Consider the following 24,738-nt stretch of genomic DNA (forward strand, 5'->3'; position numbering starts at 1 on the left):
ACACACTGGTCAAGCTCGTAGGCTAGTATAACCTAATAATCCTGACAAAATATGTCACATTTCACATTCATATTATAGGACATTTTTCAACCTTGTTATTTTTGCAATGCAATGGTATAACAGGGTGGACGTTTGAAGCTACACTATAAAAAAATATTGTTGGTTTAACTTAAAAAAATAAGTAACCTGGTTGCTTTAAAATTTTGAGTTCATCGAAATAAAAAAATTGTGTTAATACAAAGAAGGAGATTGGTTTAATCAACAGAAACTCAAAATATTATGTTATCTGAATTGATTTGACAAAAGAAAAAAGTTCAGATAACAAATCATGAAAATAATATTTTACAGTGTAATCAAGCCCACTAGCTAGGAAAGAACAACATGCTAGCAGAATATTAACATTTAGAAAGAATTTTAATAGATTTATAAAATAAAAAAATTAAATAATGTCCAGTATAAATTGACACAACAGGGTGGATATGTTGTTTATGCTATTAGATAGGTCTTCTAAAAATTAGGAAAAGAAAAAAAGTTCATGACTGATACTTTGAGATTTTAAAGGGCAAGAAGCACCAGCGCAACAGGGTGGACTGGAGTTTGAGAGACATAAACGATATAAAAATTAATGGTTATACACATTAAAAATGTGTAGCACAAAAAAAGTAAATGTGTATAGCCTACTAATACTCAAAAATGCTAATTTAGATTCATTTAAAGTGAGAATACATTATTGGGGACATGGGAATTTTCCTGTCAAATGCCTCAAAAAGTTTTTTTTTATTTATTCTTAGGTACTAATAATTGTTAATTTGTGTTAATTAGGGTATGCATGAACCATGTGGCATGAAAGTTAATTAATATTTTTATAAAATATTCAGTGTGTATATATATATATATATATATGTGTGTGTGTGTGTGTGTGTGTGTGTGTGTGTGTGTGTGTGTGTGTGTGTGTGTGTGTGTGTGTGTGTGTGTAGCAGAATAAATACTAAAAAATACCAATTGCAGAGTGGCTCAAGTGGGTTTTGAAAACGTTTCATTTGAGGGGAATGAGAATGTGAAATGTGCTTCTGTGCTTCTAATGATAAATAGCCTTTGAGTGTTTGTCTAGAGCTTGGATGTAATTGACCGGAGAACCTGTTAGCCTACATTTAATGTTTGTGCTGTGTGAAGCTGTCTTTAAGTAGGCCTATTCAGCTCACTCACTAAAGATTATAGTGTAGAGAAAATACAAGGCTTTTTGGATACTGGCCTTGTCCCTTTTTTCATAGTGTTCGACCAGATGTTCAGTCATCTCGCATCTAGCAAGCATCTTATAATAATCTAAATGCAAGCCAACATAAATGCTAGCAACCTGCACTATATCAGCACAAATGATTCTGGAGAACAAAGTTGCATTGTGATGGACATATATGCTGCTACTATGTTTTGGTGCATGGCTGATTATGCTTATGGAACTAATCTGACTTAATAAGTTATGCTGATTATGAATAATTGAGAAAAAAGCAAGGGACACAGTTGATTGAGAATGGCTGATTGCATAACACAAAGGTGGACATCATAGCTTTGAGAAATAGCTAGGACATTGTGAATTAGCTTGATCTTGATTTTTTGTTGTAATCACTGAGAGCTTTATTCTTTGAGTTTGAGTTATGTATATTGTAATAAACCAGTCAGGGTAGGTTTGTTTTAATTTCCTTCCTTGTCCTCAATATTTTTGAGTACTACCAGAATGCTGTAAGTAAGCACCGTGTCTGCATGAAACACTTTTTTCCTCATTTACATTCAAAACTGCTTAGTATAAAAGTTTTTCCACAAAGTATGATATGGTTATTTTTCAAGTCTTCCCAAGTTTTGGACCCTGACGAACAAACCTGCCAAACTTGTTGACTGGTTTGAGCTGTTCTTCCAGCCTGGTCATATGGTTTAGCAGGCTAGTTTTTTTTAGAGGGGTTTTGACCATTTTAGCCTGTCAAGATGGGAGACCAGCTGAACACCAGCTTGGGCCAGGCAGGATTTGTTGTTGTTGTATTTCTTTTTTCTTTTTCTCCCAGCAGGGTTGTTAAACGAGCCTTTGGAGACCCCCCTTTGGCGACAAGGCGTAGTGCAGCGTCCAGGAAGCGACAACCCGGCGACACCAGCGACTGTTGGTGAGCCGAATTACATCGCGTTGTTTATATCAAACAAGAAATACAACACGTTAATGAGCCGGTTAACCCACCTCCATGACTTCTTCAGAAGATGAGAGTGTTCCCTGGAGGCTAGTAGGGCCTGTGTCAGAGCTGTCCAAGAAACAATGCAAATTGATCTATTCATCTGATGGAGGCGACGCGGATGTTTGTCTGTTTTATGTGAGCGGTGAATTCTTGGCGATGGACGCTCGCTGCGCCCATTCGGGTATGACAATGAATCATTGTATTAGCTTATATCAGTTTTTAAAGCGCTAGAAAGGGACGTAAAGCTACTTTAGCTAGCCAGCTAACTAGCAGCAACGACTGAAATGGTAAATATTAATGGTTTTGTCCGTTGTGCGATGTGTTCATTCTCTACGTAACGCACCATTTCATTAAATCACCATAGTAACCGTAAGTTAGTTGCCTAAATGTCAGTTACTTCACTGCAAAAACGTATGCTGTAAAACATTAATATTATGTGTTGTCCTGCAAACGTAATAAGTTTTCATGGTCTTTCTCACCTTTTTTTTTTTTTTTTTTTTTTTTTTTTATATGATATGATATAGGATGATAATGAGCATTGTGGCAACATGTCTTTTCTGTTTTGATATGTATGTGACAAATAATATGTCTACACGTTAAATGCTATCTGAATTGTGAAATTAAGTATAATGACTTTCAGGAGGTCCGCTGTGTGATGGAGATATCGAGGAGGCCGATGGGGTTCTTAAGGTTTTCTGTCCTTGGCATGACTATGACTTCAATCTCAAAACAGGGGAATCGAGCACAGGTTTACAGGTAAAGCATTTTTTAGTTCAACATTTTAACTCATATTTAAAGGATTGTTCCAGGTTCATTACAAGTTAAGCTCAACAATAACATGTGTAGTATATTCCCAGACAGCAAAATAGTGTCGGCCCAGATCCGGCCCACATCTGGTACATTCCTCATGTACCAGTTGTGGGCCAGATCTGGGCCAACACCATGTTGCTGTCTGGGTTGTTGATTACCACAGAAAACTACTTCAACTTTTACCTTAGCAAAAATCTATGGAAGCTTGTTTCTGCCACGGAATAATAATAACTTTTTATCTCGCAATTACAACTTTTTTTCTCAGAATTGTGAGATATAAACTTGCAATTGCGAGTTATAAAGTCAGAATTGCGGGATATAAAATCGCAGTTCTGACTTTATTTCTCGCAATTTCGAGTTATCTCACTATTCTGACTTTTTTTTTCTTGCAATTGCAAGTTTATATCTCACAGTCATATCTCAAAAAGTCTCAGTTATATTACAATTACAATTATATAGATATTACATTGCTTTTGAACAGTAATCCCACTGTAAAAAAAAAGATTTTTTGAAGTAAGAATTAATGTGCTTAAAAAAATATATGAGCTTCACATTTCGGCCTTCAAACTCTCCATATGCTGGCGCTGTTTACATACTTTTTTTTTTAAACTAAGAGGCGGATCAAAATTATTTTCTGTGGTAACTCAGTATACAACAAATGCTGTTGAAAATGCCTAATTTGTATTGACTCTGGAACATTCCTTAAAGTTATATCAGACGTGATTATGTTTGGATAAGCAGCACATATGAGAAGATCTAACTATGTTACTTTATATGAATCTCTAATATAAGTAGCATTTCTTGAATCAGTGAGATGCTTGTATGTTCCTCCTAGAGATCATTGTAAACACTAGATTTCATTACTCAGCAGTAAAGGGGCAGCAGTCAGCCAGTTGAACCAGTTAAGTTAAACACTGATTCAGCCGATGATTCAGCGCCCCCGAAGAACACTTGTATTTTAAAATTAAAACCACATTTGTTGTGCCATCACTTTAACTCAGTATGGCACCAAACATTATCTCACGCGGTAATGGATTGTACATCAACAGAAACATACAGAAGGCATTGCTGCCAAACAGACGTTTGGAAAGTTCCTAAGAATTCAACTACCATCATTTCGGCACGTTTCAATTTAGCCAAGCATCTGCTTTTTTAATAAACAGACGAAATGTGTTCTCTCATGCTGCGAATAAATAATTGGGCGGTTGGACGTGACAGCGAACTCCGTCCAATCAATATAAGGCAAAGTCTCTAAAAACCAATCCATAATTACGACAGTCATCCTGGGGGGCTCGACACCTTGAAATGTTCGGTAATTAGACTCTATTCCCACTCGTATATCAAAGTACCTTCCTAGCTTTAGGCTTTTACAGCTGTGCAAGCAGAAATAGAGAGTCGGATGCATTGCAGGCGGGCTTAGCTTTATTTCTCCTTCAGAATGTATAGGCTAGTTTTTTTCTTTTTCTTTTTTTAGCAACAAGTTTATGAAGTGAAATTGGAGGACGGCAACGTATACGTCAAGCACGCAAGCGAGCTCTCGCTACAGCCTTTCGGACAGGTCAAAGAGCACTGAAGTTCTTGGTTACTCTTCCCTTGAACTAAATCATCTGTTTGGATCTTGTTACTGTGGGTAATATTTGAAAATGATGCAGTATTTTAGTTGAATAAACTTTCCTCTTGTTAACGTTTGTGACAGTTTGTATATATACACTACGAATTAGATAAATTTAATGTTGTATGCAAATTGCTTCAAATGACACTAAAATGAACATTGTTTTCTGACATTTAGATGATGTATTTTATGATTTATTTGAATTGTTATAAATGTAAATTGTCAATATTTATACGCAAGATTTATTGAACTCAGGGAAAATAAGGTCACAGACAGCGGCTTAATTATTCTTAGTTTTAGCTTCATAATCGTTAGTACTCTGGAGATGTTAATGTGTTTCTCTCTAGGGCTGTAATTAATGTTTACAGTTGTAACTTGCCATAATTATACATTCCTAGATCCAATCCTCTTGAGTGTCAGGTAGAAATGACTTTCACCGGAGGGAAAAAATTAAGTGACTTCCCCTAATTAATTCCCCTAATTACATTGTCGACTTGTTTTTTTAATCTTATGATTCCATTATGAAGTGTACTTGTCTTTGTTTAAAAAAAAATCATATACATTCTTATTTCGAACATTCTTCCCATTTAAAGCAGCATCCTACTCCTATAAAATAGAATTTAATGCAAAAAATATAAATATATATTATTTTTTTTACAATTTAAAATATTTTTGTGTGATATTTTGCCTGCTTGTGATTTCTGGGTTGTTGTTTTATTTTTTTGTTTACACATTTTGTATTTAACCCTGATGGAATAAAAGCAATGTCAATAGAACACGTTTACAAGAGATCTTTATTTACATTCTGGTAAAACTGACAGACATTTTAATCCACAATTTACACATAAAACTGGCTTTTGAGATAGCAAGGCAGGAAATTTCATGCAGTCTAAGCTACGATATGATTTGCAGCATTTGTTTTACGTTAGATGTTTGTGAAGCGAGCATGAAGAGATTTCCGAGAGCGCCGAGGCAACTATTCAACTCTCACTTTGTAGTGTAGACAATGCGTTATCAACGCACATTTTGCCAGAGTCTCCCTGAGACCAGCCAGACAGTTGAAGCGAGGACAAACACTCTTTTGAAAGCTAACTGGAGGCCAACTTATTATTTTTTTAGCACCGTATTCATCCAATATCCACCTCGCCTCTGAAATAAAAATGTACAGTATAGATATGCTGAAAGACCGAAGGTTACAATAACTGGATATATTACAAAATTACAGAAGTTTATTCAAGTTACAAATGTATGACTCAGCATCACTTATAGTGAGACTGTCTGGGATAGAAAAAACAAACATGATTTTAGTTGTTTTAAGTGTGTACTTGCAATGTGTTTTACAGTTTAAATGGGAAAAATGGATTAGAGATACATGATATTTTATTTCCCTAATGAATCTAGTTGGCCACAACAATGTGCTGTTAATGGCACAATTTAACATACTTTTTACATATTGCAGTCTGTTTTAATATCCGATTACATTTGGTCTTTTAGGAGAGTTCAGCAACTTTGCAAATAGTGATCAACTGCAATTTTAGAACAATTCTGCCACAATTTTATAGTGGACATTTCTTCATTGGATCATCTATGTTTTATTCAGATGAATCAATATTTTTTTCTTTTTTGACGTATATTGTTGTTTAATTTGATTTTATTTCACAAAATTGTTTATATTACCTACCTGCACTGGGCAAGCTGTACACTTTGGAGACACAGACAATAAACTTTTCCTCCATTATCTGTTAAAACGTTGCATAATCCCTCAATCCAATTAACTTTCTTCTCTGAACCAACGCAGGATAGTGAGGAATTTTAACGCATAAGGGATTAGACAAATCAAAGCAGAATTACCATAATGAAATCCTATTTGCAATGCTTAACTACAAAACATACCTCAGAAAATACAGTTGTCCTGCTCATGCAGGTCTGCATGATTTTTTTATGGTCCATTAATTTTTTTTTGTAAATGTCAATAGTTACTTCAGGGTGGTTTTAAAATACTGCAACTGCACTTATGTTGCATTGTCAGCTGGCTAAATGAGAGAAGGCTGCATTGGATTAGCAAGCTCAGATTCATTATATCTAGGTTAAAAAACAGGTACCATGTAATTTGAAATTCAGATATACACTTACTGAGGGAATAGCCCAACATTTTAAACAGACCTATGGCTGATTGGCTCATTACATAGGACGTTTTTGTTAGGACTCTCAAGTCATTATTGGAACACAATATTGCACTTTAGGAGACAGACAGAAACAAGAAACAAAATACAATCAGTTTACCCTAAAATCTAGACATCATACACTGAGATTTACTGTATTAGTTGGATTTCATATCAAAAGAAAACATTTAATTAGGCCAGCCATGCGATTAAAAGGATGAAGAGGGCATTTCAAAAAGGCGATGTTGCAAGTTAAGGCCATTTTATCATTCATTATATGTCACCACATGTTTGTTAAATCTACCTTATTCTGTTAAGGGATGCAATTTTTTGGCTGGAGTCAGTCGTGCTTTGGTCAGACCGATAGTTGGCTAAATTACAACAAATGTCGTTGATGAAAGGATTAGCAGCTGTCACACTTGACCTTAACATACATACAAGTCTCCATACAGACTTGTCTCACCTATTTAGCCTGTAATCAATGGAAGACAAGGCACTGATCAATTAGAGAAAATGAGTCAATAATCTAAAAGTAGGACACTCCACATAAGCACGTTTTGATATTTAAAATAAATAAATGACATCATCCTGTATTAGTATTTGGCCTAATCAAAAAATCCATGTCTTAAACAATGAAATAAACTTGAGAGGACAGTTGTTCCATACACAAACAGAAAGAGTTTAAATGTGTTCGGATAAATCAGGTAAGGATTTTGCTCCGTTAGGACACAGCATCCAATATCACCCAGCTAGCCAAGTTTAGGATTTCCATTGCAGGTTTTTTTTTTGTCTCATTTCTTCATTCTTTTCAAACAGAAAAGCCTGCGTGTGGACAGAAAGCATACACTTAATTTTCATCAACATCTTGAAATTATTTTATAAAAAGTGCACTCGGAGAACTCACCTAAAGAAAGGTCTACTGTCTTGGTTGTGTCCTTGTAGCAGGTCTCCTTCTGTTAGTGTTCGTGGCTCTGCGGTTCTGGCTCCTGCCCTGTTGGCCAAAGGGGTAGGCCACCATTTGGGTTGACCCTCTTCTGACTTGCAGTCCCTGGGACTCCCTCATCTCCCGCGCCATCTGTGTTAGTGTTAGGCCAGGATTTGTTTGCAAGCGCTGGAATAAGCTCTCACGATTCACAGTTCTTTTAGGGCAGCTGAACGTTAGTGCCACTCCAGAATCTGACTTCATCTCCCTGGAAAAACCATCTGAAGTTCCATCAAAGCAACGGCCAATGGCGATCTCTTTGGCAACGCGTGGGTTCTGGTCTGTGACGGTGTATATTCCGTAATTGTGTCCAAGGGGATCAACAGGAGCTAACATATTGAATGCTTGAGATTCATTGTTCTGAAGAACAGGAGGATGCTTTATTAGATACTCTTGCAGGAGACCGTTGATGCCTATCCGACGGCAGTTGCCTTGTGGAATCACAGAAATGAGTGACCTGTCTACACTACCTTGATCAAAGAGCATCCCGCTGCACTTGAACTCAAGACAAGCTGCAGAGGTGTTGGGATGATTTAAGTCACGGGTACTACGAATGTCTCTGATGCCGTACAACTGACCCCTTGTTTGAGGATGAGTGCCACCAAGGTTTTTTGACCTTACCATGATTTCTGTTGCTCCATGAATCTTAACTTTGATGAAGCAAGCCCTGAACTCTTGTGGATTTGGCCACCAGGAAAGGTAGTCCCCAGTCCAAGATGTGAGATCACTCTCCTCGAAGGGTACCACGTTGTACTCGTACTTATCTTTTTCGACACGGAAGAAACGAAAGTGGTTGGCATCAACAGGTGCATTTTCACATGAAATTAAACTCTGGTAAGGATAGATTGGACCGTTCGTTTCATCAAAATTGTTAGGGTTTGGTTTGGCCAGGTTGATTCGGAAAGCTGTTTTCTTAAGTGCTGGATCCTCATGATCTGAGCGCTGGTAATCTAACTTCCCTAAGTAAGGCTGAGACACTCCAATAATGTTTGGGTTCATTTTTGGCATTGAGGGGGCTGCTTCCAATTCCTCACCTCCCATTATTGCCGTGACATAAGCCGTGTACGCGTCAGCCCTCTGAGCATCGCAGAAAGCTGGAAGACAAGCACCGTTTGGTCCTGTTATCACACTATCAAAGCGACCCCATGCCCTTGGATTTGACGAGTAACCAGGCTTGGGCTCCAGGTTTATCAAGTTTATTACTACTCCTTCTATTTGCTCGTTGGGCAGGAATTTGTCGTTCATGTACGCCCTCACCTTGACATAGCAGCGGCGATTTTCAGGTACATCGAGATTGAACAGTCTACGCTCCCTGATTTCCATATTTCCTATTAGGAAAGTGCGCTCCTCTCGTTTATTCCTCCCACTGCCAGCAATGGTGCTTTGTGTGGGTTGAAAGTTACTCTCCTCCTCCCAAATGCCTGTGTCGGGATTGAGGGACCAGAGTTTCATAGTAGGAATGTGCTCCTGCATTTTAACATGCTCTGTATCGAGGAGAACTTGGACTGCGCCGGCTCCTAGAACCTCCTGGTTTGCCCCATCTCGGAAATCTACTGCAAACATTCCGTATGTCCTGAGAGGGAGCATGTCTCCTTCATCGTCTACAAAGTTGAGATCACCAGGGGCAGCAGCAGCCATGGTAATGTTGCGTGGGTCAAGGAACGTGACGCTGGCCTTAACGGTCCCTTCATACACTTCCCCTGTGTTTTTATGGAAAGAGTTTGGAGGTATGACCAGTTGACCGATAGGGTCCTCGCCTTTAATTTCACCTAAGTAAATGGTATTGCTTTCTGCAGCATTGATATCAACAGGTTCCTGCTTCCTCATTACTTTTACATCATGATAGACTGCACCTCCTCTTTTGTCAAAAATAAAAACCTTGATTGTGTCAATGAACTTCTGAGAAGGGTCGACAAAGTTTACCACAAGACGCTGTGTGTCTGGAGACACCTGGATTGTGAACCCACCCTGATATCCTGTGGTACCTATCCGTTCCTTCCCTATGTAAATGTATCCAAAGCGAAGGGGTTCATCATTGTCTGTCGCCACCACCCTGCCCCGTACAAGAACTCTGGGCTCCACACAGGTCTGGCAGCCACATTCACTCACAATCTTGATAGGCAGGGTGTAACGGCCACAGTTGATCTCTCTAGAGTCCAATTGTTTGACCCCACAGCAGAAGCCGGATCCATCCCTGCAGCGCATATCAAAGTCCAGCGACCCAGGGCATTTGTTGTGTGGACAGCGACCTGCATTGTAAAACTTGGAGTTTGTTCCTGGCTGCTTGCAGTCAAATGGCAATTTGATCAAGTGAGAATCAGGTGTCGAGTTGCATGCTGGTGATCCTTTAGCTGTGAAAAAAAAATGTGAGATTAGTGTGCTACATTTTCAATGCATACATAATATTTATGGGCACTGTAAAAATGTTGTTTTCTTAAATATTTAAATATATTTTAAAACAGATTTACTTTGAATTTTTTTTTCTCTTATCCCACTGGCTTTTTCCTTTTTTAAGCATAAAACTTTGAAAATACTATTAAGTATATTTTCCGTGTTATAAAGATGTTTTGATAGTATTTTGTAAAAAAAATGTTTTACATAAATATTTTACAGTGTTTATCTTGTTAGTAGTCTTCACATACCACTTTGCTTTAAAGCAAAATATTAATAAGTTAAAAAAAATATATATAATATGGTAATGAATGGAACATTGCAAACAAATAAAACTGGGTCACTGAACTTGGAAGCCTGAAATGGGAGTCTGATGACTTGTCAAAGTATTGTTTCTGATTAAATTAAATCTCATTCTGTTACCATATTAATGACTGCTGTCATTATTGTCACATTACCTCTCCACTGTAAATGCTGTTCATTTATTCATTAGAGAGCTGTTTTTTCCTTTAAAATGACACTTATTCGAGACAGCAACCATGTAATCTTATTTGAGGTTGATGAAATTGAATTTACAGAAAACTTTCCTCCTGCAGCTGTTGTTTAAATGCAAGAGTGAATACAAAACACATTAATCATACTCCATTAAGAATCCTGCTGTGACAGGTGCAAGTGTTTCATTCAGCAAAGCACATTTCATATGCCATAATGATTAAGAAGCAAAGAGATCCCTCAGACAAAGTCTAGGGCTGATTGCTTTAGCACACGTTTTCAGCAGACTATTTCTGACAATCTATATCTTGGATAATAAGCATCATGGGAATTTTCTAAATGTGCAGTTATGTGCGCAAAAGTAGAAATACATACTTGTCTGAGGATGAAAAAACAGGATTTATTGAAGAGCTTGGATTTCACTTTAATATGGAGAGTTTGTGGGATTTAAGGATTTTAGTCTGCTCACAACGACTTCTTGCCAGTCATTCCCTGTTTAGAAAGTGGTAATTTCTACCAACTTAAACATAATAAAACATTGTACCGCACATGTCACTAGACATTATAGACTTTAATATTTCATTGGAGACCTCAATATTTAATGGGATTATTTTTCTTCTTTAGGGACATTTTAACATATCCCTCTTGCCCTCTTAAATGGTTTTGCACTTACCGAAAACAGTGAGGACGGCTGAAGTAGACTTGATGCTGCCTGTCAGACTAGTTGCTTTGCAGTGATATTGTCCTGACTGCTCTGTCTTCAGGTCCCGCAATATCAAATCTTCATCGTACTTGTATTTTGTGCGATTCAATAAAGTTCCATTGTGATACCTTTGAATCAAACAAATGAAAAAAATTGTAACTAAGACAGTAACGCCATATGTGACCCTGGACCACAAAACCAGTCGTATGGGTCATTGTCTTAAAATTGAGTTTTACACATCATCTGAAAGCTGAACAAATATGCTTTCCATTGATGTATGGTTTGTTAGTATATGATAATATTTGGCCGAGACAACTATTTGAAAATCTGGAATCTGGGTGCAAAAAAATCTAAATATTGAGAAAGTCTCCTTTAAAGTTGTCCATTTCTGTTGGCGATTTTGCTGCATCCACTCACAAAAATAAATTTGTGATATATTTAAGGTAGGAAATTTACAAAATATCATCATGGATCATGATCTTTACTTAATATCCTAATGATTTTTGGCATAAAAGAAAAATCGATAATTTTGACCCATAGAATGTTTTGTTGGCTATTGCCACAAATATACCTGTGCGACTTATGACTGGTTTTGTGGTCCAGGGTCACATATGTCAGAAAATCTAATTATAAACATCATTGTTTTTACCAGTAATATTTGTCAGGTTTTGGTGTTCCTGTTGCTCTACAGCAAAGGGTAGCACGTTGTCCCTCATAACGTACTTTGTCTTCAGGATGTTTCTCAATATATGGCTTTTCTGTAAGACATAAAACAGAGAAACCAATAATACAACAACTTACGGTAAGATTTGTTCAAATTAAAGGGTTAGTTCACCCAAAAATGAATATTATCCCATAATATACTCACCCTCAACCCATCCTAGGTGTATATGTCTTTCTTCTTTCAGCCAAACACAATCTGAGTTATATAAAAAAATATCCTGGCTCTTCCAAGATTTATAATGGGAGTGAATAGTTAATAAGATTTTGAAGCCGTCCGTGCGTTCACAAGAGAGTCAGGTTCTATCATATGACGTAAGATGTAGGAGTAGCGTAAGCTTAGGTGAGAGTAGACGCCTCTCGTGGTTCAAACTAATAGGGCTGGGAAAAAAACTCAAGCTCCTCCGACATTTCTCTTTTAAAATTCTCGCTTTAGACTTCTAATTCGTGACCGGTGTTTTGCTCTATCCTCTGTGCTTCCACGTTCATCTAAATGTCATGCGTCGGGTCATGCGTGAGTTCATGATAGTTTAAAAAAGTTATAAATATGGATGTTTTTCTTACAAAAACGCATCACTTTGCTTCAGAAGGCATTTATTAACCCCCTAGAGTCCTATGGATTACTTTTATGATGGATGGATGCGCTTTTTTGGGCTTCAAAATCTATTCACTATTCACTCCCATTATAAAGCTGGGAAGAGCCAGGATATTTTTTTTAATATAACTCAGATTGTGTTTAGCTAAAAGAAGTCATATACACCTAGGATGGCTTGAGAGTGAGTAAATTATGGGATCATTTTCATTTTTGGGTGAACTAACCCTTTAAGTTATCAATGTGGGATAATTAATATCCAAATTCAGTGTATTAATATTATAACTTTTTCACGTTTTCTTAATTTCTTTACCTGAGGATTGTAAGACGGCCCGTACCCAGAGTTCATCAGTGCTGTTGATGGAAACAGGGAGAGTGATGGGTGCAAATTTATCCTTCCTTATGACTACTCGGGTCTGAGGGTTGGTGCACAGTCCTTCAATCTTGAATTGACCCTTGGCATCAGTGTGGGCACGGATGACCTTGGCTTGGCTGGCCAGAGCCACTGTGGCGTTAGCCACTGGGACACCTGTAACGCTGAAGACCTCCCCTTGTAGTGCCTGTCCATCGCAGATGCAGTAGCTGCAGTCCTTATTGGGACGTCCCCCAGGACAGACACGTTTGCATGCCACTGTAAAAAATAAAATAGGTGTTTTGATTTCAAGGTAGCCAAAAATATTATGGTTTTTCAAAGATTGTGTGTTTTGGAATACACAATACCTGGGCATGGATTTCCACACTTTTGGACCTCTACTGGTCGTCCTGTACACTGAATTTTAGTTGAAGATCTGTGACATGTCCTACGTCTTGTCCTGCGTCCCTTCCCACAGGTCACTGAGCAAACACTCCATGAACCCCATTGGCTCCACAAGGCTGTTTAGTCGAGATTTGAGGGAAAATAGTGGTTAATTAACATAACTAGATCGCAATGTCTTGGCAAACACCCACAAGTTTTGCACATGAAAATGCCACTCACGTGTGTATACAGAAATGTCATACTGCATTTTGACATCTCTGCCAGTGTGGTTACATTGATTTTATGATCAAAGACATCAAAGCTTAGTCAGTACATACAGAAACATGTTAAGGTTTAACCAGCTAATTGGGCACCACATGTGTCATGTAAATGTCAGCAGGATGTGATCGCTCTCGAGGATCATGAATGGAAAATAAGCCTCTTTTCTGAGTTGATTGTCATAATTTAGGTGATTCAAAAATGTGTCAAAAACAAACAATGAGCGCGTGACACCTCGCTGCTGTTTAAAAATCTGGCTTTATCCTGCCGGAAAAAGTTTAAACCAACCTAAAATGGATTGCTGGGTTTTTTGGGGTACTTTGAAACGACTGGTTGACCAGCTAAGCCATCATAGTGCCATCTTAGCCAAGTTGGGAGATCAACTAAAACAGATCAAAACTAACTAAAAACAATCTTCCATTGATTTAAGTGTTTTTTAGCAGACGCTACTGAAACCTAGCAATGAAGGATAAAAATGCATATTATATCAGTAAGTGTTATAAAAATGTAAAGGTTGTCTCCAAATTCATATTCGTTCTTTGCTTACCTTGACATGGTGGGGTTGAGCACTCTCTCCGTTCGATGTGAGGTCCCACGCAGACGGGCGAAAGCAGCAAGGGAAGAGGTTGTGTGCTCATGCATTTCCTCTGACGGACTTGGATGCCAACATCATTACAGGCGGTGGCAGAGCAAGGGGTCCATTCGCTCCAGTCGGTCCAGTATGAGTGGACTTAAGAAACAACAACAAAAAACTCATATGTTAAAATGCATAACACTCATGTGTTAAAATGATGCATATGCCTCCATATGGAATACACTTCTCTACGTTGATGGATTGTCTCTTGACTAATTGTACCTGGCGGACACTGGAATCGCACATGATAGTTGGAGCAGCTGCGACCAAATGGCTGCTCCTTATTGATGCACCAGAAGCCTTTCTCCAGACTGGAATGGACCACCTCCCCTGTATCCGCAGCTGCAACCCAGTCCGTGGTACGGGCCTCCATGGCTACAGGTCGTGAGCAAACCCTTTCCCGATAGTAGAAGCGAATGGCTTCTAACCTCTCATAGTCGCCGTTTCCTCCCGGATGGTCGATATTGAACCAGGATGTCCACTCGGTCACGCCTGGGTTACACAAAACAAAGATCAGAGTAAGATGTTTTACAAGAACTGTCTGCTCTTACCAGTGACCCAAAGATGTGAAGAAAGAGAGTTTCCAGATTACGTCAAATTTCTGCCCCATTGTGCTCGGTTTACTCCAAAAGATTAATCCAGCTTTTTAGCATCATATTAAAATACAATCCGTGTCTCACAAAATTGCTTGTTGCTATATGTCTAACTATCCCATGGGAGGTATGAACCAGATGACGTTATTCGAGGCAGAGAGAGCTGGCTGAATTGTCTAAGAGACAACTTATTCTTTTTCTCCAATTAGGAACATGTGTAAATTCATTTACACGTAAATGAGTTAATGTCTAATTGTTTCAGCATTGCAGTGGCTATATGCCTTCATTATTTAGGCTCACATTTAATGAAGACGGATGACTCCATATATCATTACATCACAATTTTTAGCATCACAAAGATCCACAATGCGGTTTGGATCAAATAGGACGCCACAAATTAGTTGATTGCATAAAGAGAGCATGTTAATATATCCATAACTACCTGTGGTCTGTGGTTCCACAAGGCTATTGTAAGCCAGCTTTCTGTTCCTGTCCGTTTGGTTTAACCTCCGAAGATGTGAGCTGTCCCAGATGGGTCCTGTGGGAATGCAAACTTTATTACAGCGCACTCAACAAAGGTGCTACCAAAGGAACATTGGCTGCAACTACATCTACAAGGAACACTGACCTCCTTAGGGACTAACAAAATTTGGTCTTAAAAAGTTAGACACTAAATTTGTTTGATCTGTTACAGTGCAATATCATTTGCAATGTAATAGATCAGAAAAACTCATTCCTTGCACGTTCCTTAGTTTGCAGACACGTCTGCGAATGTGATCGGAAAATCCTGCTCGGATTCGTGGTAAATGGAATGTGTGCTAAAGACATTCAATATTTAAGTACTGAATTTTTTTTGTGTGCTCTCGGCATCGGTGCCACCAGAGTCCAAGTGGCCTACTTTTATCGGCTCAGCATCCCTTGGCATCTACGGCCTTTCTGAACCATGTCCAACCAGTTTTGAGTTAGCACCTGATATCTGATCTCATGATTGGCCTGAGGAGGACACATTTGGTCCATTTCTGCACTGTATCTCTTTCCGCTCTGTCTGGTCACATCGGGAGATGTTGCAAACATATGGTAGTGGAGCACGCACGATGGCTTGATCCCCTACGTCCATTCTCAAACTAATCTGGAGACACTTACTAGCCAGGGCCCCAAAGCAGAAGACAGAGTAATGGGTACAAACACATGGTGTCTCATGCTTTCTAGATGACACATTACCAGAAGATACACTCCCACATCCCAGGCGGAGGACAGTGGGCCTCTGGTGCTTCATGCTGACTGTCCTGCCTGTCAAAGGTAAATCCCTGAACCACTTTCCAGAACTTGCTTATAGTGTGCTGTGATAAGGAAATCATAGACTGAGGGATTCATTCACCAATGCCATTACTTTTTTTCCCCAAAGGCGACGTGTCCCACAGATATAGCCAAGCCTAACATGCTCAAGTAGAAACAGCACAGTGTCTTGACAGTGGATCGTTACTGGCTTTACTCAACACACACTGAAGCGCTTATCTGCGGCAGACATGTCAGTCACTGTAGAAGCTTTGCAGGACTTACTCCAAGCCACCATTACTGTGATTATATGCCTCTCAAATACTGCACTGATTTACCTTGCAGTTTCACCTGAAAGAGAGCTTGTCATTCCCAAAGTATAGATCACAGAATATGAGAATGTCATTATTTCAGTTATACACTTATCCTGAGTGGCATTGAGTCGCTTTTAAACCACTTTTCTAAATACCACAAAAAATAATGATTAAGAAATGATGAATGATCATTTTAGTTGTCTGCGCCATTTGATGTTATTCAGATAGTTATCTAGGTTCTCTTCAAACTCTTCAATCGTGATAGTAAAGGGCCTTCAAACCAAGGATGATAAATGCAGTGATAACTATAATCATAACTTTTTAAAGAGCACGAGCATTGAAAGCAGCAAACAACATAACTGCAGTGTGCACTTTAATATACAGAACGTCATCATCTCCTGTTGCTGTGGATGCTATTATAGTAATTGTTATAGATATCGTTCTTGGTGTGAGCAGGCCTCAACTGATCTGAAAGAGATAATCAAACATAGAACAAGACAAGTATTCAGTAAGAACAAGACATGGAACAAGTATTCAGTAATGCCTGAAAATTGGTTGGTGAATTGTGATCACAACAACCAATGACGTCAAGCTTGAATACATAGCATCTGCGTTGCAGGCTATGGCTTAAACCCAAAGTTTTTCCAAAAACTTGAACAATAAATCTTTATAAAGACCACCAATATAATTAGCACTAACCGCATCACATAATATAGTCTGTTTTATTCCAGGACAGAAGAACTGCGTGTCCATGGCCTCAGTGGAACCTTGTAATATGTAACAGGGCATTATTAGGATCAGGTGTGTACAAATTATTTACCTTGCAGTGGAAACTAGCAACTATTTATATATCAGTGTCTTCCAAAACATAGACTGACACCCTGCCCTCCCATAACAAACCACTTGTACCAAGTTTATATTGGGAGATGGCTCTCACACAAGAGGATCATTTAAACTTCATTCAGCAATTTTTGTTATTGTTTTGTGCCGCCAGGGGTTTCAGCCCACAATATAAACTGCAGTATCATTACTATTTTAGGACTTCTCGCATCACCTCATAAAGTCTGCAGTGTTCAATAGCCATTCTCAGACAATTAATCCATTCACGCAAATAACAGTCTGTGGCCTTTTAATAAGACATTCCCCATTTTTAATGTGCGTTTGGAGTATTGCTACCCAAGCCAGAAGCTAATCAAAAAACATGCAAGGGTTGGATTTTAATAAAAGAGCTACGCCAAAGCTGTGGCAAAGTGGTTAGCGAGCATGCTGTAGATGTGCTGCATATGCGGGAATCATTTTTGGTCCCCTCTTCTGTTCTGTCTGTAAATAAAAGCCTCCCAGGATAGGTTTAAAAACATGGGAAAATTTAGCTGGCTCTAGTATTATCCTTTCTGAACGTTTTTTCCCAGGTTCCTCCAAAATGGAAAGGTAAATCATTTTGGCATGTTATGTAATCCCTTTGACAAAGCGCTATAGTGCTAACCCACATATGTATTCGGGCGAGTGCGAAAACACCGTGATGTTTTAACGCAGTATACAAGGTTGGTAACAAGTAGGGATTTGTTTGAAATCAGAGGCATTTCTTTTAAGGAGGCAGTGTGCCCGGGCAGTGGTCTCGAAATTGCATTCCACATCCCATCGTGTTTTAATGAATGCAAATGAGAGCTCCAAAGTGGTTTTGTCTGTGTGTTTATCCTGCGTCGGCAAACATGTGGAAGTAGTTTTGTGCATCTGGCACATGTCCTGGCTGAGGTGTGCTCGAATGGAAGATGGTGAGCTCTGTCTGATTGGGTTGAGAAGAAGATTAGAAGACACCAACTGTTCCACAGACTCTGAGGGGTGATGCATCTGTGCTCTATTATTCTAAACTGAACTGCCTCATTGTCACTGCATAATAATGATATCATAGCCAGATTTGTGTGTCTGGATTAGTTTCCCTCGTCTTTGAACTGTCTGAACCATATATTTGAGCTGAAGTGTCAGCTTGAATACAGAAATTCGTTTTACACTGGACAAAAGTATTTTTCTAATTAAAAAGATTCTAATTAGTCTTCCAGTAAATATATATATATATATATATATATATATATATATATATATATATATATATATATATATATAAAAAAAAATCTTTGAAAACATATAAAACTGGATTTATTATTATTAGTGCTGTCAAATCGATTAATCACGATTAATCGCATCTAACATAAACGTTTTGTTAATAGGCTATATATATATATATATATATATATATATATATATATATATATATATATATATATATATATATATATATATAATTAAGAATGCCATAATTAAGAATCACATTTGTTCGTTTAAACATTTAATTTTTTTGCCACTGAAATTGAGACGTGTAACCTCTCGCACATTACCTTTGATCCCTCCATCCACCCTCTTTTCCACATCAAAGCAACAGAAATCGATGTAACGGGCAGCTGAACTTCAGAGCAAAGTGAAACATCTGGAGAATGAATCGGTTGAGTGGAGCAGATTACAGAGTGGCAATATTTACTTTGGCGCGTTGAAAATGTCTTCGCCGTGCCCTGGATGAAACTGGCACGGACGCGCGGGCTTGCAGCTCATTACCGGATGACTGAGCGACATCTGGTTATTTAAAACCGAATTTTAGTCCTAAAGATTTTTAAAAGCCTTGACTTAGACCTCAGAAATGTCAGGCGCTATTTTCCGTGCCTGCTGTCGACTCGTGTTGGGAAACAGGTAATACATTCCGCAGAGAGGTTGAGGACCGGAGACCACTGTGGTGTGACAGTGAATGAGGGATAAACCGGTGCTATCCAAATTTTAGTCTGGGGCGGCAGTTTCCCCAGTATTTCGCGACAATCGGTCATTCAAATAATGAATAGGCTACCTCTACAGTCATACTTTTTCCAAAGTAAAGACGTTTGAATGACGCTATTTTTTATAAGCTTTTTGGGTGAAATGTCATAAATTGCTAAATGATAAAGTGCTATTTACACTTCTGTTCCCATGTCAGAACACTTTAATAGAATTAGATGGTAGTTGCTTAAAATTCACATTCATCTTACTGAATTTTTATAATCAGTAGCCTAACAGCTTTCTTTACTAAGTGTCAATTAATATGCGATGATATGAGATTATTTAAATTACATTACCTTGTGCCAGTGACACAACAAAGAAGGTAGACAGCACCGACGTCAAGACTGTGAAGTCCCACATAGTGCCACTGTCACTGATGGGCAGCTGTTGGTAACAAAAATAAATAAATTAAAGAAACACACACACGAACAAAAAGAAAAAGTTTTTTGAGAGACTTGACCAATGAATTAGTTTCCCCAGTCTTTCAATATCAAGTCTGATACTTTTGTGAAGTTCTCAGAGTTTTAAAAGACAGGATGGAGTGGAGAATGGTCCGGACCAGCCCCCTCACGCTCGCCATTGGCCGGGTGCGCTAACATCTGTGTCCTTATATCATTCCAACAGACAAAAAACAACAGGCAGAGATGTAGGAGAAAGGTGAATGTTGCAATAGAAAAAATGATATGTTTGTGTTTTTAATCAAGATATGTTGCATTACCAGAGATCTGTGTGCTTGAGCAGAACAATAAATCACATTGTGTTTTATTGTGTTCTGGCCTGGCGCATTACATCATTTCAACCGCAAATGAAGATGTTAATGTGATGGCAGCAGATGGATTGAATTTTTAAAAAATCTGTTTATTTGATAATGGAGTTTTCATATTTTACTGACATGCAACTGTTAAGCATTTCAGGAAAGTTCCTCCAATGTTCAGTGACAGTAAAATGACTGTTGCAAAAATAGGTGCGGAGTTGCAAACAGCTGAATGGTTCAAAATTTCCAACTGTCACAGACACTGATTCACGATAACTATTTTGCATTGTTTGAAGGTGAAGTGTGTAATATTGTTCTGTTAACTGTTCTCTTAGCGTAATGTGTATAGAAAATAAAAATAAGACAAGTGCATAAAAGATGGTGTGAAATTGGAATAAAATTTTGTGGGAGTGTTCAGGAAACCTGTTTGAAACTAATTATTTTCGTAATTCCGTATAATGCCTCAAGTTGCGCATAAATTACATACCTCACCTTAATTTGTTTAATTTGCAGCAATACTACAATTTTGACTAATACCGATAAGTCGATGATGATAAATGGTTGATATTACTATCTAAATGGATGGATTTGTCATATGTCAATGGATTTGACAATGTTGATATGTTTGGGTTTGGCGGAATAAATCTTACCCATAGCAGATCTATACAAGTGGAGCTGGGGAAGGTGGAGGGTTTCTAAAAGCGCGCTGCAAACTGCTACAGCAAATGCTGACCAAGTATTTGAAAAGTTGAGCAGCGAGCTCATTGGCTACTGATACAGCAGGAACCAATCAGCTGTGCCCTATACAGAATGATGTGATTGCAAGCAGGTTGAGTTAAGAATGAGTTAAGAATCAGCCCGCGCCATCTAGAGTTTCAAAGGCAATCTAAATGTAAAAATAGAAGAAATGAGCATAAATCTTCACCATCGTCCGAAAATGGCAGTTATGGTACTGATATTGTGCATTTAATGTCTTTTTTGACTGTTTTCGACAAAGTAGTGCACGATGGCTTTTAAGCCAGAGCGTATGGTTAAAGGCAGAGCTTTTGAACTCATGGTTCATGAGCAATGGTAATTGTGTTTAAACATTTGTAAATATTCCCATGCATGCTACATGTACAGTACTGTTCCACTGTCTGGATCATGCATGACCCACACATCCATGATGTGAAGATGCGGTCACTTGCCAATCCATGGTGTCGTCCAATATTTAGGGTCATTTTGGCACAACTGTTTTGAAAGCATTGACAAACACAGGGAACATTTTACTAAATGAGTAAAAATAATGATCAAAGATTAGGGAAACTGTGGTATCAAAACAGAATAAACAGCCAAATTTGCAAAGAAAAGCACAGACCAAAATATTTCCCCCTGATTCCTTCTCAGTCTAAACAGATTTTCATATTTTCCTTTGTCACCATATTGAGTGCATATGGCTTCTTTTGCCGGTTACCTTTGTGAAGCTCTCTATGCGTGTTTAAAGACAATAAACCTACTTTTTGGCCTTCAGTGGGGTGGACAGAAATGTAAAATGTTTATTGGCAGAATAAGAAATATGATCTCCGGATGATTTCATGTCCACCTTTTGATGAATATATCTGAGTTTACACAATGTCCTGAAACAGCATTAGTGATGAATCATTACGCTGCTCCGGTATTCCTGTCCACATACTGTAACTGTTGTTGCTTTAGACAGAAACATTCCTTTATATCACCCACGCCTTTTCCTGTCTTTTGAATAAATCTCTGGGAAGAAATAATATACTGTATGGTCTAAAGAATATCGTAGCTACCGCTTGTTCCCAAATACTGGCTAATAGAGCACATTTTTCAAGGTTTGGCTAAATAATAACATCCAACGTTTCTTTAAACACCCGAATTTGACATCTAAATGAATAAACAGTTTTTACATAGATAATTTATTCATTCAACCTATAAGAACTAAGAAAACACATGTACATTGAGGAATGTTAAGTAAAAACAAAATGATTTACATGTTGTTTGTCAGCCTCAGATATATACTATACAACTTTACCAAAAAAAAGAGTACGGTGAATAAACTTGTATTGGAGTAAAATTCCAGCAGAAATGCATTTGATTTGTAGGTGTCGTGCACATTGGACTGGAGGCACTATCAGGGTAATGCACTTTCAATACATCCAACATTTAAAAGATTTGCGTATTGAACAAAACTGTATTGACGATTTTGACGAATCAACAGGTTATGTCGAAAATTTGCAAAATTCAATAGATAATTCTAAACCCACTTCTTAGCAGCGAAAACTCACCTTACTACCCAAAGTATCTAGTCATATTTGTCAGTAACTTAATGCCACAGAACAATCTATAAAATACAAAAGGGGAAAAACATCCTTGTTATTCAAAATACATGTTTGTATAAACGGCTACAGTTCTATAACACATTCCGTGCCGGGGAATTCTGGCAGATTAAGTTCGTATTTTTTCTGAATGTCATATGGCAGGAATCGTCCCGCCAGAAAATGTTTTCCCGAGAAACCTGTTGCGCACTTTTTGGGAGCTGTCAGAGAAATGAGAACTTCTGGATTTATCCCATCTTTGGCCGGTTCGTCAACATCCCAACCTTCAGGAAAAGAGAGATAGGAAAAGTGAATCCTTTCTCACCATCACAAGCCACTGGTCATTAACTGAAACATAACAATGTTTCCAAATTCTCCCAGATAGGAGGTGGAAAACTGGCTCATAAAGATCATTCATCACAACATTGTCATGTGGAAAACGAGCAGCAAAAATGCAATGTGTCAGCCATCAGCTGCAATTTTCAAATAAGGTCTCCCGATGACATAATGGCTGCGAGTTCACTTTAGTTTTATTGTTTGTCTGTTGCGAACACTTCAGGTCCAGTGCAACACATTTGCACTTAAAGGTCTCTGGTCAGATCATTTATCAGAAAAACTGGATTTCAAACAAATTTCATCACTCAAACATCCCAGGAGGTGTTAGTAATCCATTTCGCATACTTACAAAAATGTATCAACAATTTATTTAAGTCTCTGTTATTCGGTTTGACTTTTACTGCACGCCAGTAGTATTTCTCAATAATAGAATGACTATTTTCCTACTTAAAAAATTATCATTCTTTTTAAAATGATCTAGTATTCAGTTTGACTTTGACAGCATTAGGTAGCTATTAGCAAGGGTAGCTAATAGCTATTAGCCGTTGATGCTAGTGATTAATTGCTCAATAATATAATGACTTCAGCATATAAGATGTACTAGCAATTTGTTTATCTACTAGAGTTTGACCTCTATAGTATCTAACACACTGTAAAAAATAATTATATGAGCAATATGTTATGACAACATATGTTTTTACAATGCTTTACCTCATCAAAATAAGTTAATAAAAGTTATACAAGATTCAACTCATTTTTAAGTCAGTTTAATGTAATTTAAGTTGAAATGATTCAAACATCCAAGTTGATTGTACTTAAAAATATAAGGCAGCAACTTTTTTTTACAGTGGTATTAGCTAGTAGCGAATTAGCCTTGAAGGTGTTAGTAATCCAGTTATTAATATTATGACTATTTTGCTCACTTGCACGAATGTAAATTTTTTTTACCTAGTATTTGATTTGACCTTTATAGAATTTATTTGCTAGCAAGCTATTAGCCAGTGCAGCTAATAGCTATTAGCTAAAGTTAATGCTGAAGTAATATCCGTGCCACAACTGTGACCGAACTAGAACTGCAAAATAATGATGAAACAGGTTTTCTGAACACTCAAACAACAGAATTTATTATGGAATCATGTTAATGTAAGTGAATTTGTAGGATGCTAACATATATAGCCTACTTTACTATGGTTAGCTGTAATGAATTCCACAAATGATGTTCAGTGTATAAAAATAGACACTGCAGATTTGTTAGCAGTTTTCTTGAGTGTGGTGATGAATGCTAACGAACATTTTTACAGTACGTCTTGATAAGCTGCAGTCTGACAAAAATAACATAACATATTTTTTCTGAACAGATTGAAACTTTTTATGGTTTTCTTTTCCTTGCAAGTAACCACTCTATTTTCGTTGCGGCACTGCACAATAAAGATGCCATGGGCAGAATTTCTCTAAAATTCAGGATGTGTGTTTAATGAGCAAATACCTGAGGGCATGTCCACACTAACGATGGGTATTTTGACCTGTTTGAGAGTCACCAGCATCCCAGCATAAGGCTCCTTCACCTCCGTATTGTTGGTTTCTGGTCCCAGGATGGCGTCGATCACCAGATTGTAGGCATCATTTAACAGCTGGACCTGGTCGTGGGGTCAGACGGGACTCGATTAGGATTGACAGAATGTCCAGAAGAGTGAACATCACATTGACATTGAGCTTAATTGTTTAAGACTGACACCCACCTCTGTCGGAAGATAGGACAGAAAAGGGATGTCCATTTTCTCGCACTGAACAGTGAAGTCCTGGTGCAAACCTTGAGAAGAACGCTTGGGATAGAAAATGGTGGGCTCATATTCCTACATGCGAGAGACAAGGGAAAAATGAGTTTCCATCCAGAACATCACTTTTCAGATTTCAATCTGTGATGATTAGCACATAGCCAGTTTTTATTATGTCGTCATTT

The 24,738-nt window shown here is 38.0% G+C and overlaps 3 protein-coding genes across 4 annotated transcripts in view; 1 reads left to right on the forward strand and 2 right to left on the reverse strand.

Annotated features, from left to right (window-relative positions):
• The first annotated feature begins 1,536 nt into the window (after positions 1–1,536).
• LOC311084708 (Rieske domain-containing protein) lies at positions 1,537–7,624 on the forward strand. Its single transcript, XM_084116913.1, has 3 exons — positions 1,537–2,397; positions 2,857–2,972; positions 4,501–7,624. Exons 1-3 carry the CDS (start codon positions 2,226–2,228, stop codon positions 4,597–4,599), a joined length of 387 nt encoding a protein of 128 aa, XP_083973039.1. The 5' UTR covers positions 1,537–2,225; the 3' UTR covers positions 4,600–7,624.
• Positions 6,264–20,186, reverse strand: cilp2 (cartilage intermediate layer protein 2). 2 transcript variants are annotated; one of them, XM_084116911.1, is made up of 10 exons: positions 19,667–20,186; positions 15,365–15,460; positions 14,552–14,821; positions 14,243–14,425; positions 13,401–13,553; positions 12,994–13,311; positions 12,018–12,126; positions 11,339–11,496; positions 7,705–10,133; positions 6,264–7,622 (listed from the first exon to the last, which is right to left on the reverse strand). In XM_084116911.1, the coding sequence occupies exons 1-9, from the start codon at positions 19,728–19,730 to the stop codon at positions 7,717–7,719; spliced, it is 3,768 nt and encodes a 1,255-aa protein (XP_083973037.1). In that variant the 5' UTR covers positions 19,731–20,186; the 3' UTR covers positions 6,264–7,622; positions 7,705–7,716. The 2 variants fall into 2 exon arrangements, with proteins under 2 accessions (XP_083973037.1, XP_083973038.1); XM_084116912.1 differs by having other exon boundaries at positions 15,365–16,979; positions 19,667–19,730.
• Positions 20,187–22,027: 1,841 nt separating this feature from the next.
• yjefn3 (YjeF N-terminal domain containing 3) overlaps positions 22,028–24,738 on the reverse strand; it is a 35,449-nt gene continuing 32,738 nt past the window's right edge. The window contains exons 4-6 of the mRNA XM_084116818.1: positions 24,518–24,631; positions 24,265–24,415; positions 22,028–22,726 (exon numbers count right to left, since the gene is read on the reverse strand). Of these exons, the coding sequence (XP_083972944.1) occupies positions 22,530–22,726; positions 24,265–24,415; positions 24,518–24,631 (462 nt within the window). The 3' untranslated portion in view covers positions 22,028–22,529. The remainder of the gene's footprint in view (positions 22,727–24,264; positions 24,416–24,517; positions 24,632–24,738) is intronic.

Source organism: Abramis brama (assembly GCF_963993115.1).
Source record: "Abramis brama genome assembly, chromosome: 6".
Taxonomy (NCBI): domain Eukaryota; kingdom Metazoa; phylum Chordata; class Actinopteri; order Cypriniformes; family Leuciscidae; genus Abramis; species Abramis brama.